We start from the raw sequence: 16,482 nt of genomic DNA, 5'->3' as shown, positions 1-16,482 counted from the left end.
TAACTTATAACTCGCTTTCCTTAACAACTTTCTTTCTTCAATCCGAATGTCTTTGGAAATCTTTATTAGGACTATCAATTACTATTTCTTGCTTATCCAAGCCTCGTATTCATCGTGCCCTTCGTGGGTCCATTCACTTGTACGCTAAGGGGAAATTTTTGAGGTGTAACAGGCTATTTCCGGTAGACCCTCGGCACAAGACAAGCAATATCAAAATAATTTCCCCTTCAAGTACAAGCTGGGAGTGGGTAGATGTAATGACCTAGTCGGTTGTTTTGAGAACTAATGCTTTATTTTGCATGTTGCCTAGTCCATAAGCTCCGTAATAATTATTTTGACACCTTGCAAAATTTGAAGTGACACGGATGTCATTTGGTTCACTTTGGGAGAAAGTTTCATTTTGGAAATTCCGGTATTCAATTATTCGAATTAACTGTTTATTTTGGAAAAACATGTTCTAATTGGTGATCTGAAGATTCCATTAGATTTGAAATATTATTTATGACCTATAGAAATTGACGGAGCTAATTTTAGAGTTTGTTTGGTTGGTGTTTGACAATTAAATCAGTTTTAGTATTTAATGTCTATTTATGGTGAAAAGATGGTCATGGAAAGAAATAAGACCCGGATTGAAAATTTGGTGGTTCCATTAGCTCCGCATTGATGTTTATGACTTGCGGGGAGGGGGGCGCGATCCCCAAGGCTTTCGGATGAGTTTTTAGTACGGAAAATGATATTTTGGAAATCTTTAAATTAAGAATGAAGAAGTTTGACCAAAGTCAATACCGGGGGGTAAATGAATCTTTTTCAAAGTTTCGTCGATTTCATTAGTTCCGGAATATGATTTATGACTTAGTCGAGTCGTTGGTTCGGTTCCCGAGAGTTTCTTGGAGGAATAAATGAGTGGTACAAATAGCCCATGTGCTGAGAGAAGGAAACCAGTTGGCTGATTTTTTGACTAACTTTGTTTTTTATTTTGTAGGTACAATTCAGTTTAACTCTTTTAATGATCTACCAATAGCAGCCAGAAGACTTGTCAATATAAATAAAATGCATATGCCAAGTCTGAGATTCAACACCATAATAGCAAGGGAACCAGACTAAAGCTTAATTGGTGTATTGAGAACAGCAGGCAGCACAAACAGAGTTTAATAGCCAACGCACAAGTTTAAGTAGAAGATCAAATGCAAACATGAAAGTCTACTAGGATACGGTTCATCAGGTATTGATACTACTACTAAGGAAGTTCTATCAATGTGTGGTATTAAATTTTATTTTATCCTATTGGAAGAATTTCAATAGTAGTGGAGCTCAGTTAGGATTTTAGATGCACATTAGGAAGCTCAGAAACATTCATACTGATAGAGGTCTGACAGTGCAAAGTTCTAAGTTGGAAGGATCCTTCTGTTGATATTTGATATCTTATCATCTGGTGAGAGCTTTTGAGGTGTCTTGTGATAGAATCAAACTAAGAATTGAAAATTTGTTGCAGTTCAAGCCATCTTCAGTTTTTGCATAATTTTCAGCTATTTTTTCAGGCACTTCTAGCCCTTGTTATTTTTTGTTGTTTTTCCTGAAACTCTTAGATTTTCTTTCGGTACATACTTTTGTTTGATTAATAAATTACAACTAGTCTTGTGCTAGTTCCTTTGCTTAAAAAAAATAAAAAAAATAATTAAAAAAAAATATTGGTCTATCAACATATGATTTTGGGACTTCCCACATATAAGGTAGTATAGATATATAATCATTTTTAGATAAATAGATATATAGATTCTAAGACCCCTAAACTTAAAAACTTCTAAACATTTTAATTTGTTCATTTACGATTCTACCACTTTCTTTTAAAGGCTAGAACATACAAGATTAAAAGTAGTATGATATCAATCAAAAAACTCATTGAGTTATATGCACCCCTTCCTTGAGAGAGACTTAAGTGGTTCAAATATTCACCTATGTGTGTTAGCGATTTGAATGGTGATTCACAAAATAGATTCCGTTTAACTTAAACGTCATTAATTCTTGTTTAAATGACCTTATTTGATGCTAAGTGCTCAAATTCGATGTAGTCAATACAAAATTATTCAATGTTGCCTTCTCAAATTCTCCCGGTTGTCTGATTAGCGTATTGGTTTATGAAGAATAATTATTTTTTTGAAGGATATTATAGTCGTTTAACTTTATAGGATTACTTTGATCCAACAACCTTGCTTTCAGTTAAGTCGGTGGAATAGACACATCATCCATCATTTTGAGTTCGTATTTCATTTTCTTCGAATTTCTTGTTAACATGGAACACATTAAATAATGTTTTTTAATCATTTTAAGAAAATAATACTAATTTATATGGTATATACATACAACGCACGTTTCTAAAAACTAGTAAAATTTAAAAGATAGGAGAAAACAATAACAGTAATTGTTATAAACAAAATAATTTGCCCCACTGGAAGTGGATAAAGGCAATTTCAACTTCAATGTCACCATCCCTAAAACCACTGGTTCATTTGAAAGATGTACGACTTACACCTCTCAACCTCCCAAGGTACAGGTAAAGTCTGGAACACTCTACCCCCTCCAGACCCCACTTTGTGGGATTTCACTGGGTGTGTGCGCGTTGTTGTACAAGTTACACCCTTCCACAAGATGGCTTCTCTAAAAAGATATCATTGTTTTTTCAGGAATATCATTATCAGGACGTTGTAATAAACACACGACAGTAAGAAATTCGCAAGCATAGCTACAATACGTATCCAGGCAGACATTCATCCACTATGTTGTCATCATTTAGGATCTACCTCAGCCAGAAAGAGCAAATCCTATCCTCACAGAGGAGGGGAATCATATTTCTTTTCTTTTTTCTTTTCTAACTTCACAAATTTCTTTTGTAGCCCTAGTGCTAGGGTATGGGAGGAATGAGGTGGTGGGGGACTCTTCTCCATAGGATACAGATCAACCGACCCTTTACATATTGGGTTAACAAACTACTTGTACAAGGGGTCACACAATCTAAATAAGGAAACCGAGCCAGGCAGATGTACACCATTTTTCTCTGTCTGTTGTTAGGAGTGAGTACAGCATAGCACACCTCATTGCTTAATCTTCAATCTAGAAGATCGGATTTCTGAATCAGAATGGAGCAATGCCGAAGGCAAGGGTAAACTCCTCATCAGCAACGTAAAGGCACCTTTTGATATGCTGAATATTACATTTGCTGTACTATCGATTTCATCCTCATACTGCTCATAAATGAGCAATGAAGTGAATGCCAGAGCTAGTGCTGCATTGGTTTTGAATCATGTCAAACTAACTACTGGATGTGGACTTTAATGCACCATTAAGTGTGAAAATGTAGCGTAACACATACCTATACCAATTGCGAAAGTCAAGCAATCCGAAATAATCAACTTCAAAAGATACAGCGGTACTGCAGCCTGCAGAAAATACGAAAATTTTTATAGGTGTAGCACAACCTAAACGGTAGATTCAAGGACCGACTACAAATGCTATATGCAATCTGACCCACTTCACAGCCATTTTAACTGTCAATTCTGATTAATCATCAAATAGATGAGGTCCATAATCCACATGTATCTCACAATCAGTTTCTTTTATCACCACATTATCTGCCAGTGCATCTACTTTCTAAGGTCAACTGTCTTACCCTCCTTGATACTTCATTTGCTAAAGCTATTGCCTACTATTCATTTCTTTGGCACACATCCAAAAGCTCAAATTCATTTGCTTTACACTTCCCCGGTTCTAATTATTTATACGAAGTGCAATATAACTGCTAGGAATGATCAAAGACACCCATTTGTTTTGACATTATTTAATTTTTTGATGGAAGTGTTTGTTTGACCTTCTTTGAAGATTGGACAACTCAAAAACTAGTCTTTGGAGTTGTTGAAAGACATGAAAAGCATAGTGTGGAGATCATCCTTAAAAAAAAAAAAAAAAAAAAAAAAAAAGAAGCTCAGAAGCTAAGCAAGCAAACTCAATTTTTTGGAAAAACTTCAGACCAAAGCCACCTTGATCATCTCTAACTCAAGTTAAAATTAGTAAAAAAGAAAGGAAGGAAGAACATTAACTCATTCGGTACACACCTTCAGAAATATAGACCAATCTTCTCCTCGGGCAAGTAACCTTGCTAAATGACTCATTCTGTTCCACATATATGCTAAGTTGTAAAAGCAATTTCTCATATCCACTTCAGAGATCTCAAAGAAAGACCATGATATTCTGGGAACTGCAATTCCATATCTGCAGCAAAGATGTCCTTATTGAGGAATACAAGCATGCCATGCATAAAATAAATATTGAAGCCTAAAACAGGGAACGGGAAAGCTGATAAGTTCATTATGAAATAATCTTGTGAATCATCAAAAGCTCCCAATTGGAAATAGATTATTTACATAATTATTAGGCGATTTTACAAATAGAGGAAAACAAAGATCAACACACAGTAAAAGTTCTGAAGAAAGAGAGGGGCTTATATTGGCAAATGATTTCCCCATGAACTTTCACAATATTTTCTTCTTTTTTTGTAAAGGAGGTGTCCGCATTCGCATATTATTTCCGTGTAAGTGATTCCGTTGAACTGACATAACAGAGTTAGGAAGACTTGAAAGGAAAGAAGTTGGACCTACAGATATGAGAAATGCTAATGGATTTATAGTGTTCTAATTCACCCTTACAACAGGATGAAGTAGCATCAATCAGTTCTTTTCACCTTTTGTTTTACTTGATGTGGCTGGGGGTCCAGGGAAGCAGAGACTTTAGTCGCATATATATCTAAAATATGGCTTATATTCTTTCTTACAACTTCCATGCATTAAGTTTCAAATTAAGGCTCGCATGACATGTCTTAAGCATATGATCTTTATCCAGTTGTCCCAGAACGCAAAACAGTAAACTCATCTCCTTGAGATAGATATGATTGGCTTGTCTGTCCAAACATTACTTATAGGACGGTTGTCTCTTTAAAACATTTCAACAAAGTATATTCACTGGCATACTTACATTGTTGGTGGCAGAATGCTGTATCCCCAGAGAGCAACAGCAATCATCAGTAGAAGCTGGGCAAGAGATGAAAGAAAACTCCTCCCAGACAGGAAGAACCAGTAATGGATGAAAACCAGCAAAAGGAAACAAGTAAATGTTCTCTGTTCATCTCTCCACAATAAAATTTCTGCAACTGCAGTAACATGATATATTTGTTATTTAGAGGTAATAACCAAGATGATACAATGAAGAATTGTGATTTCATGTAATCGATTTGGCAGATAAAGAATAAAAGCTAGAAGTAGAATCAGACTGGCATAAAATTTACCTGCAACCCCCAATCCCACAAAAAAAGAAGCTGCAACTATTATGTAGAACAATATAATACTCAATATATTAGAATCTAAGGTATACAAAACCAGCTACTAAATCTGATGCTGCTTTATAGCTGGGTTGCCAAGGAAGTTTCTGAATGTGCCTAAACCATACCCAGAAACCAATTCTACACATGCAACTTAATTCAGTCTCAGAAGAACACCAGAATTGGATCAAAACACCAAATTCAAGCATGTCTCGTGTCAAACACCACACTTTTCTCCTGAGAAGAGTGCTGGAAAATGGGCCTTAGAAAAAAGTGACAAGTCAGTTCTCTCTACCAGTTCATGACAAAAGTATAGGTTTTAGGTGAAGACAAATGCCTAGAGGGTTTGATTTGGTATTTTCTCTTAACCAAATAAACTAGAAAACCGCAGTTCTGCAAGGCTAGAAATGTCACAAAGTAACATACCAACCTTTTCCACCTCCTAGCAGTTTATGCACTTTCGATTCCTCATCAGTGTCACTATAGCTTGAGAAAGATGATTCTCTAGCTAAACGAGAGGACTTAGCGGTTATAGCAACTCCTTCCTGTATCAGAGTTTCACGTCTGTAATAAGCAGTTGTCATGTCCAAAAACAATAGTATAAGCTCTATAGCAAATTTCCAACGCATCCCAAATCTTAACCAGATTTTTAGCACAGATCAACAAATTTAGGCTACTTACAACAATAAAATCAGCGTACTTATCAACAAACTAGGGTAACTTAAAGAAAAGTATAGCTTCTTAGAAAAGCAAAGAAGAGATCCAACATGGATCAAGTGAAAAGATTAAAGTACCGGTATTTTATCAGAGAGATTCACAATGTATATAGCATGTCTTTGATCAGAACTTCAAGGACAGCCTGCTTTATTGTGACAGGAAACTTTTTTGCGTATCAATAGGGAACTAGGATCCTTATATTCTAGAAAGAGATATTACATCTTTACTTTTAAGCTTACAAGAAACGCCAGCAAGTGAGCTAAACTATCTTGCTCAGACTCTTCAAAGATGCCAGTGGGTGCATGTTGGATACTCCAAAAATAGTGTATTTTTGGAGAATCCAACACTGGTGCGGCAGCATTTTTGGAGAGTCCACGCAACATAGGAGCTAAAAGTTCAAAAGATTCATATACACTTTGCGTATTTACTGCCTTTACCATTCCAATGATATAAAACATTGGCCAATAAAATAATACTCAGTTTGTCGCAAAGAGAATGCATAATTCGGAGGACAAAAGGTCAACTAATCTAATTTTCAGTGCAAATACAAATATTGATTTCTTATTTTATTTTACTTTTTGAAAGTATACTTGGAGAAGTACTGCAAATTTACAAATTCTCATAGTTACAAATAAAATTATTTCTTTGAAAATATTGTAATGAAAGAAAACAATTTTGAGTGCCAACTGAACAATTTGAGACACAGAGAATAGTTGTTTAGGCACTGTTTACAGTTAATGATTAAAGAAAAAAAAAATGAGGATCAAACATACTTCAAGGGAAACAACTGGAGAATATCCAATATATTTCTGAGCTGCAGAGCAATTAAATGTCCTATGGCACAATGCTAATTCAATAATATCAAAAACTGGCACATTCTCAGTACTCCAATTGCTCATCCTTGAGATTGTCCATTTTATGATCAAAGTAATATATTGGATAACCCTAGCAGGAATCTTGATAATGGACCTGCAATCAGAAAGCACTAACTGTCTTTCAGGAAGCCACATTGCAAAATCCATAATGGAAGGAAAGGAGCAAAGCTACAAAATTAACGGGAAAAAAAGAAATGTAAGCCAAGAGTTAAGACAATAGACTCTGGCTAGAAAAGAAAGTCACCAAATAGACAGCTTAAGAGTAGCATTTATCTAAGTATCAACAGTATATGCAATAACTAGTGATGAAGACGGCGACACATGTAAACAGGGGTGGTTCAAGAAAAAGGGAAAGAATGACGTGTAACATGAAGAAATGGACGAAAAAGAGAATTACTTGGAACGTTATTGACTAAATTAGCGCAAAAAAGCTATGTGATTTCTTTCCATTTCCCTAAACATCCAACCTTGGTGGGCAGACCTTTATTGGATTTGGTGGGAAGTGCAGGTACCCGATGTAATAGTGTACACCACCGGTATCACAAAGAGACAGATAGATAGATAGCTAGAGAGAGAGAGAGAGAGGATATTGACTAAATTACACCTCTTCATCGAAGACAAATGAGGAGATAAAATAAAATAAGATAACCGTCAGAGAGTTCTCTTGCCAAATAAATTGTACAAGAAGACTCTTTGTCATGCCATATTTACTCACATAACACCATTTCAAATTCTGAATTATGGACCGCAGATGAAGATAACGACCTAACTAGAGTTTGATAGCCTCCATAAACCATAAAATCAGAAAGATAACAAGAAAGAAAATTTGTTAGCACTTGATAAACTTTTTAAGCTAGGATGTCAGCCATGATGGGAGGTAGAGTTTTGCAACATGCTGCAACCACACAGTACAGTCGATACTCAGGACTGCTGTTCACCTAATCTATACATTTAAAAAAAAAAAAAAAAAAAAAAAAAAAGCCCAGTGCACTAAGCTCCCGCTATGCGCGGGGTCCGGGGAAGGGCCGGACCACAATGGTCTATTGTACGCAACCTTACCTTGCATTTCTGCAAGAGGTTATTTCCACGGCTCGAACCCGTGACCTCTTGGTCACATGGCAACAACTTTACCAGTTACGCCAAGACTCCCCTTCAATATGTTCACCTAATCTATACATATTTGAGAAAAATCATTAAACAAACCTCATGTGGATGGGAGCGTCATCAATAAAGATAAGACGTAGGAGAATAATATGCCAGCTACCTTACCTTTGATAGCCCAATCTCTCAAACACAACAGATACAAAGTCCTTGAACTTCATTGGCTTGAGATTCGTGATGAAAAAGGCCTATAATGCATGGCATCACACAGTAAATATATTAACCGCTGGAAACATCGAATAAAGATAGCTACAAATCTGTACCTTGCCACATACGTGACTCCCCCTGGAGCATAGAGCTTTTTCAGCACATATATGTGCATGGGCAACATTCTCCACATAGGTGAAGTCAGACATATTGTCACCAAGCCCTATAATAAACTGAAATGAGAATGTCTATTACTTATTCAAAAAGTATGTATACAAAGACTAAACACAGTTAAAAAATGCTAGATCGGAAAATTACACCTACATAATGACTAGAATTGTGACGCGAGAGAAGTCTATGATCTTTTTCCACTTTTATTCGACAAACACGCCAAAGTGGTTCCTGACACAGAACATGCTGCAAATTCTACACCAATTCCTATTTTACCTACTTCCACAGGGCAACTGAAAGTTACAGGTAACAAAGAGCGGAGATAGACAAGTTCCTTAGAGATTTGAAGCATGCAATGAGTTTAGTGAGAATTTTGGTGAATACTGATGCTACAACAGAGAGCTTAGGTCTAGTCCATCACATTTACACAGGCTTAGCAAAAAGAAGAAACACAATTGATGATATTTAACCAACAGAAGAGCAACTACACAGAAGGCTTCCAACCTTGGCCCAGCCAGAGTTTGCAACATTGACCATCAGAGAAGATAGATAATTGTCTCCAGGTCCGAAAACATAGCTAGGACGAAGTGCACAAGTAAGAAGACCATCAGCATCGTTTGCAACTAAAACGAGAGCCTCGACTTGAGCCTTAAGATCAGTTACGATGTTCACAAACTGTATTGAGCAAGCATCAGAATGAAAAGAGGAAACTGAGGAAAACTAGAAAGTGATAGCCTAATGAAAAATCTGGAAGAGGGTTAATTTTTTTTTTAAAAAGGAATGGAGCCTAGTAAGTTTCCAAATTCAATTAAACAAGCTCCAGATAAGAGACTTACTTTACTGGAATATGGTAAGGACTCATCCCCACCATGTATGCCCTGCCAGCTGTTCAAAACTACATCAGCAGAACTGTTGTATAATAGCCTTTTGACTTTACACTCTTGACAGGCAGCAATGATATTCTTTGCACCTGAATGACATACCATTCATTCTCAATTAGGACGCCAAAGATTTAAGTAGCAAGAACGTGTACTTCACTCAAATGACCTCTGGGTGAAAAATTACCTTGAACAACAATTGTGTAGCAACTATAGAAATCATGAGCATATGAATCCCTAGAATCCATATAAAATACAACTGATGCGCCATCAATAGCTGCATAGAAGAATATGATGCAGTAAAATTCAGCCCAACTTTACTTTAGTGGAATAACACGGGTTTCAGGAAGGAATAGAAAAAAGGAAGAAACTCTAGAACCTGTTTAAACTAGAAAAAGCCAAGTCAGATAAATAAACCAAGGCATGTCAAACAATCATTCAAACGTCAAATCACAGTGCATTTCTTTAGGGTGAAAGCACTTAAAGAGGAAAGAATAGCAGGAGCCAACTAGAAGGGGCTAGTAGTACTTTTCACTTGCTTGTTGAGAAGAAAAAGTTAAGAATATCAATCCCTCAGCATTTCTTTCAACCCTCTCAGAGTACGCAGAAGGAAAGAATAAACATCTTTTAATTCCCTTGCAGTTGAATCAAAGCAACTTGAAGGAGAATAAACACTTCCTACAGGGAGAAAGTCAATAGAGAAATAGGTCAATGAATGCCCATCGTTAATTCCCCATTCAGTAAACCTCCCAAAACCAAAGATAGAATTAGTCGGATGTCCTTGTAAAGAACTAAGAGAAAACCAATCCTCCTCCTGTTGAACATTGTGGCATATCTAACATTGTACTTCCAATCATTCACCATACGAGTTAGGGAATACTATACTACTACTAATAAACCATGAACACCTTTTAAACCTTCACTAATAGTGTTCATATGTTTGTATGACTAGAATGACGATTGAGGACTATGAGCCCACTAACTAAGGACACAATCACTACTTTCATGGAAGGGAAAAATTTCATGGTTTTGTTTTTAAATAAGAGAGCATACAACAGAACGATGTAAAGCACTTGGGGTGCAAGAAAAGAGGAAGGAATTTCATGGGAAGTACATGCTCAAAAGTACCCTTGGACATCTCAAGGAAATAAGCATACACACTAGCTTACACACTAAGAGAAACATTTTAGCATGTATTCCCTTATTGCTTTAGACTCAAATACAAACTACTACATGAAATATATTCTTTCAAGTTGGATGGAAGATAATTTCTTTGCCTTAATTTTTTATTTCAATTTGAAGAATAGCTAGTTTCTGTGTGCTCATCTTCTATCATAAAACCTCTTCCGTCATTTGGTCTCACAAGATACATGCATCTTGATAATGTGCTGAGTGGTTGAGTAGGTTTTTCTTTTTCTTTTTTTTTTTTTTTTTTTTTTTTTTTTTAAAAAAAAAAGAAGGGGAGAGTGGTCGAGTAGGGCAGTTGTCATTGCACACATTTTGGATTGAGATTTGCTGTCACGAATCGGATTTGACATAAACTTCTTTCAAGATAATGTTAGCCGGTACATGCATGTGAATCAGTTGTTTATTTGTCACAAATAATTTGATGTTTCTCTCATTACTTCCCATTCCATCTTTTTTTTTTTTTTCTTTTTTGATGACATGGGAACCTGTAGCTGCCACCCTTGGAGTGCGCACAGGGTAAACCCAGCTCCTCTGCGATAGCTCGCAAACCACACAGGAGAGGTAATCGGCACTAGGCAAGCCACGTGCGACGAACTCGACCCCAAAGGCAAATCTTGCTGTCATAGGCATGGGGTTTTGGACCTGAGACCTCCATTATAAAAGCCCCATGCTCAACCAACTGAGCCACCCTTGGGGGTCCGTTTCATCTTTTGTTTTGTTTAATTGAGTATTCAGCTTAAAGCAATAGCAATATGATTCTTATAGATGAGGACAATAGTGTTTTTTTTCTCTTTGGACCATTTCTCAATTTGTGCGTCTCATCCTTGCGCAGGGGCCATGCTAATCTTCAACAATAGTGTTTTTGAGTTTTAACCCTATCTTTCTGCAAGTCGCCAAATTCAAGAAGTCATGATATGAGGGAGTTGAACTACAATATTTTGAAGCCACCACATCCTTCAAACAGAGTTCAAATTCTGTTCAACAAAAGAAGCTACTACACCAAAATCTAAGTCCCAACGATAACTTAATCTTAACTACACGGGGACCAATACTTAGCAAGTACTAGAATTTAAGTCCAAAACCAAATTCATAATCTTCCAACTTAAAAGGCAGTCAATTCCTTTTATTTTTGTTTTATTTTTATTCTTTTAGCTGGTCAAAAAATAATTCATTGAATTCACACCACCCAAGGGTGTGACCTAATGGTCAATGAATTAGGTTGAGAACAATGAGGTGTCAAGTTCAAAACTTAGCGGAGGCAAAAACAAGGTGATTCCTTCTTGTCCAAGCCTTTGTGGGAGGTAGCAGGTAGCCGGTCAAATTACTCAAGGTACGCACAAGCTGGTCCAGACACCACGGTTATCAAAAAACAATTCATTGAATTCACTGAGAGTTGAACTACAATATTTTGAAGCCACCACATCCTTCAAACAGAGTTCAAATTCTGTTCAACAAAAGAAGCCACTACACCAGAAGCCACTACACCAAAATCTAAGTCCCAACGACAACTTAATCTTAACTACACGGGGACCAATACTCAACAAGTACTAGAATTTAAGTCCAAAACCAAATTCATAATCTTCCAACTTAAAAGGCAGTCAATTCCTTTTGTTTTTGTTTTATTTTTATTCTTTTAGCTGGTCAAGAAATAATTCATTGAATTCACACCACCCAAGGGTGTGACCTAATGGTCAATGAATTAGGTTGAGAACAATGAGGTGTCAAGTTCAAAACTTAGCGGAGGCAAACACAAGGTGATTCCTTCCCGTCAAGCCTTTGTGGAGGTAGCTGGTAGCTGGTCAAATTACTCAAGGTACGCACAAGCTGGTCCAGACACCACGGTTATCAAAAAACAATTCAGTGAATTCACACCAAGATGGTTTCAAAACAATATACATGATCAATTGGAAATTTCCCTTTACACCAACAAATATATGAAAGAGAAATGACTTCTTAACACTATTAATATATGGCTCATCATATTTCTAGAACAATCTCCAATTCCTCCCATTCTAAATAGATCAGGAAATACATAGTGTCATTGCCTTCCAAATGATTTGTTCTGCTTGCCAGTCCTCTGACCTCTTTTGGTATTGATTATTTGTGCCACCATCATCATCAACATTGCCTCCAACAAAGAAAGTGCAAGGTTCCAAATTGTCGTCAACTTGCAATGCAACAACGATGTATCCTCCCCCACTCTACATAAATCTATAAGAAGTGGACCTAACCCATGAGGATGCGTTAATAGATCTAAGAAATTATTCCACCGAACGTACTCCCCTACGGATGCAGAAATAGCAACATGGACTAAATGCCCTTTCCAAGCTAAGGAACTTATACCAAAGAGTCCTGAAAAATGATGATTCAGACGAGATTCGGCATTTTTGAACCAGGACACGCTAACACCAATTCATGGGACACTTGAAAAAGATGCAAAAATTGTATTGCGAGGATTAATCAACAACCTACCGCAACCCTCTTCCTTTATCCGACCTTAGAACCAGCAATCTTTTAAGCAACTGTATCGACTAGATATTACTCCCTCTTTCCCAATTTATGTGATACTTTTCGCTTTTCAAGAGTTAGAAAAGAAAAATTTTACCGCGATTTATTCATATGCCCTTTAAATATTTTAAATTGTTAATTATTGTGACTTATAGTACTTTTTATTAGTTTCTAAATATGTAAATTTTTTTTTTTTTTTGATGACAACTAAATATGTAAATTATTTTTTAAAAAAAAAAACTTAAAGATTATAAAGAAGTTTGACTCTCGAAATCCAAACTGTATCACCTAAATTGGGACAAAGGGAGTAGGACACTAACAAACACGTTGTACTCATCAAGATACGCATTGCAATTATATTGTCTGGCTAACAAACATTACACTCAACAAGGTGTAATTATGATATACACATTAAAGAGATAATCTCCACATATTACGCCTTCAAGATGAGTAATTCAAACCTTATGCCATTGTCTAGATATTGCTTTTATAGAATAACGTAACCCGATGTTCATTACCTTGTACAACTTATGCATTCCGTAGATATTGCTATGGCTTCAAACATGTTGGAAAAAATAATTCAAAGTTATAGGAAACAAAAAAAGATTAGGATTTGGTATTTTAATTCATGTCTAGTTAGGCTTTATAGTCAACAAATAAATAGGGGTGTTACTAGCTATTTTCATAACAATTAACAAAACATTTTCGTTGAGAATAAGTAAATTAGGGAGTAGGAGTGGTACCTTGAATAATATTGGGTTTATGAGTGAGATCGACGTGGATATAAGAAGCTTGACCAGAAGAGAGGGCATGGGAAAGGAGAGACTCAGAAGGTTGAAGCTGAAGAGTTGGGAATGAATCGGCGATTCGAACGATCCAATTGCCGAGTCGAAGAAGCCTATCAACAAGGGCTTTGCCGATGAATCCTTGTCCACCAAACACCACGCATGTCTCAACAATCGACATTCTCTTCTTCTCTCCTCCTTTCCCAAAGGGATCTTTCCAGAGAAGGGAAAGAAAGGGGTTTATTGATACAAGATTGGTAACAAAGCGCTTTTTCTTTTTTTTAGAAAGAAAGAGAAAAATATGACGACTTTATTTGAGGTGGGGCCTTATTCAGGACTAGTTGAATTTTGAATTGAAGTACAAATGACGGGATTAATTGGTTAGAAAACAAGTTATTTACAATTAGGGGCCTGTTTGGATTAGCTTATAAGTGGTCAAACCAGCTTATAAGCTGTTTTTTGATTTTTTACGTGTTTGACAAGTCAGCTTATAAGCTAAAAAAGTGCTTAGAATAAGCCAAAAAAAAAAAGTTGAGGTGGCTAACTTATTTTTTTGGCTTATAAGCTGTTTTTTTGTCAAACCAGCAGCTTATAAACTACTTTTTTTAAGCTAAGCCAAATGGGCACTAGGAATATATAGCATTAGTTAAGGCCAAATACATATGCAACCCCCTAAACTTGTCACAATTTTCCATTTAGACACTTGAACTCAATCTAGTATCTATTGAACACCTAAACTCTTGAAAAAATGTTCTAATTAGACACATTTTGCTGACATGGCAAAATGTGTGCTTTTCACTCTCTTTACGCGCGTGCAATATTTGGGAAATGGATCTCCCCGGAAATCTCCAAGGCCCGCGACAAGAAATTCTTCACCGGAACACCACCGTCAAGAAAACTTGTAAAAAAACCTTCAAATTTGATTTCTCCAATTCCAACACCACCATAACCAGCTGCAATTTTCCCAAATTCTTTTTTGGAACAACCTGAAATTGGTTTCCTCAAACCCATGATTCCCTTTCACGATTTCTCTCCACTGGGTTTGTTATCCGATTTGAATCACTTACCAAAAGTGAAAATATTCATTTTTTTTAACTCTCCAGTTTAATTCTTACTTGTCACCACCAAACCAACTAAAAGTAAGCATTGAAACTTCATGATTTCTCATCGTACTTCACGAAAATCATCTCTTAATGCTTGTTTTCTTTCGTTCTCTTTAAAAGTTCCTTTCTAGAAGGTAATTTCTGGTGAGAAACTTCATCTGGTTTTTACTAAGCCAAGATCTTAACATTTTCTTTTCATCTTGGTGCATTACCGAGAGTGAACAAAACTTTTTATTTGTTTCCCTCAAATTATTTTCTTCCTTTTCTCCCTTATTATGTGGGGTCAAAATCTATGTTTAGTTATCTCATTGACATTTTTTGCCACATCAGCCGTGAGTGAAATACATGCATTTTGTGTTTAGGCAAGCTCAACAAAATGTGTCTAATTGGAACGTTTTTGTAAGAGTTTAGGTGTTCAACGAGTACTAGCTTGAGTTCAAGTGTCTAAATGAAAATTTGTGACAAGTTTAGGGAGCTGCATATGTATTTGGCCATTAGTTAATGTAAGAATTAATTTTATAAAATATTAGCTATGTAGGATTTACACTATAACAACTATTTATAGTTAAATGTTTGTTGTGGATACAGTGTTTTAACAGAAGCGGACGCACGGCGAGGATATGGGGCGAAGCGTAAGTCTTGAGGCGTAAGCCCTATAAATTACACAACTGGCAGCCCCTACCCCACCCCCCATCAACTCCTGTCAGCGACCCCAGGTAAGTCGCACTCTTCTCCCTAACCCTAGTGCCTTCTTCTCTTCCACCCCTATTTTTTTTTTTTGTCTCTGTCATTTGCTCTCTTTTCTTCACCTCTTTTTCCTTCTCCCAAGCACAAATTCTAAACCCCACCAGACTGTCACTACTCTTTTAAGAACAGAGATAGACATCTAAATTCTGACCCCACCCGTTTTTCTTTTTCCCCAGATTCTCTTCATTCCTTTTCTTTTTTCCTTTGTTTCAAATATGGTTGACCTTGAATACAGGGGAGTACTAGGCAGTGGACGCACACCGGCAAACAGTAACTTTCGGCAGTGGCACTAGTAATACTGCAGGAGTGAAGAGAAGGCGATACAACAGATGCACCTTGATATCTCCAGCTTTAATCCAGGTGACATTACCTCGGAGTTGGTACCTCCGGTTGCACGTTTGCTCGGTTCTGACTTTCTTTCTTGTAGTTAATTAATTGCTTTGTTTTTGTACTGACTAGTTTATAGTCATTTATTTTAGATACCTCATTTTAGACGCCCTTTCTTGTTGTAGTGGTAGTGGTAGTGGTAGCTTAGTAACTCCTAGAATATAGTGGCTTTGCTGCGTGATGATGGAGTAAGGTCATGTCCTCGGGTGGGGCATAGGGTAGAGGTTAGGGGTAGCAAGGGAGCCTTTAGGCTTAAGGTTGGGTCTTGGAACATAGGGACATTGACGGGGAAGTCTATAGAGTTGGTGAAAATTCTCCAAAAGAGGAAGATTAGTATAGCCTCTGCCCAAGAAACTAGGTGGGTGAGTTCTAAGGCTCGAGATGTAGACGGGTATAAATTATATTTTTCAGGAGGCCTAACGGGTAAGAATGGAGTAGGCTTTTGGTCGA

At 36.7% G+C, this 16,482-nt stretch overlaps 1 protein-coding gene and 1 long non-coding RNA gene across 2 annotated transcripts; one reads left to right on the top strand and one right to left on the bottom strand.

Moving 5' to 3' along the window:
* Positions 1 to 2,651: 2,651 nt before the first annotated feature.
* On the bottom strand, positions 2,652 to 14,121 carry LOC132045963 (3beta-hydroxysteroid-dehydrogenase/decarboxylase). The gene is made up of 12 exons (XM_059436526.1): positions 13,754 to 14,121; positions 9,502 to 9,591; positions 9,273 to 9,406; positions 8,941 to 9,111; positions 8,382 to 8,498; positions 8,227 to 8,306; positions 6,856 to 7,051; positions 5,796 to 5,910; positions 5,023 to 5,197; positions 4,107 to 4,263; positions 3,368 to 3,434; positions 2,652 to 3,280 (listed from the first exon to the last, which is right to left on the bottom strand). The coding sequence occupies exons 1-12, from the start codon at positions 13,974 to 13,976 to the stop codon at positions 3,090 to 3,092; spliced, it is 1,716 nt and encodes a 571-aa protein (XP_059292509.1). The 5' UTR covers positions 13,977 to 14,121; the 3' UTR covers positions 2,652 to 3,089.
* A 538-nt stretch (positions 14,122 to 14,659) lies between these two features.
* Positions 14,660 to 16,189, top strand: LOC132045962 (uncharacterized). The gene is made up of 3 exons (XR_009412573.1): positions 14,660 to 14,934; positions 15,487 to 15,614; positions 15,881 to 16,189. It is a non-coding gene; the product is annotated as an uncharacterized LOC132045962 (long non-coding RNA).
* The last annotated feature ends 293 nt before the right edge of the window (positions 16,190 to 16,482 follow it).

Source organism: Lycium ferocissimum, unplaced genomic scaffold (assembly GCF_029784015.1).
Source record: "Lycium ferocissimum isolate CSIRO_LF1 unplaced genomic scaffold, AGI_CSIRO_Lferr_CH_V1 ctg8776, whole genome shotgun sequence".
Classification (NCBI taxonomy): domain Eukaryota; kingdom Viridiplantae; phylum Streptophyta; class Magnoliopsida; order Solanales; family Solanaceae; genus Lycium; species Lycium ferocissimum.
Note: the sequence above shows the minus strand (reverse complement) of the source record. Positions and strands in the feature narration are given on the sequence as shown.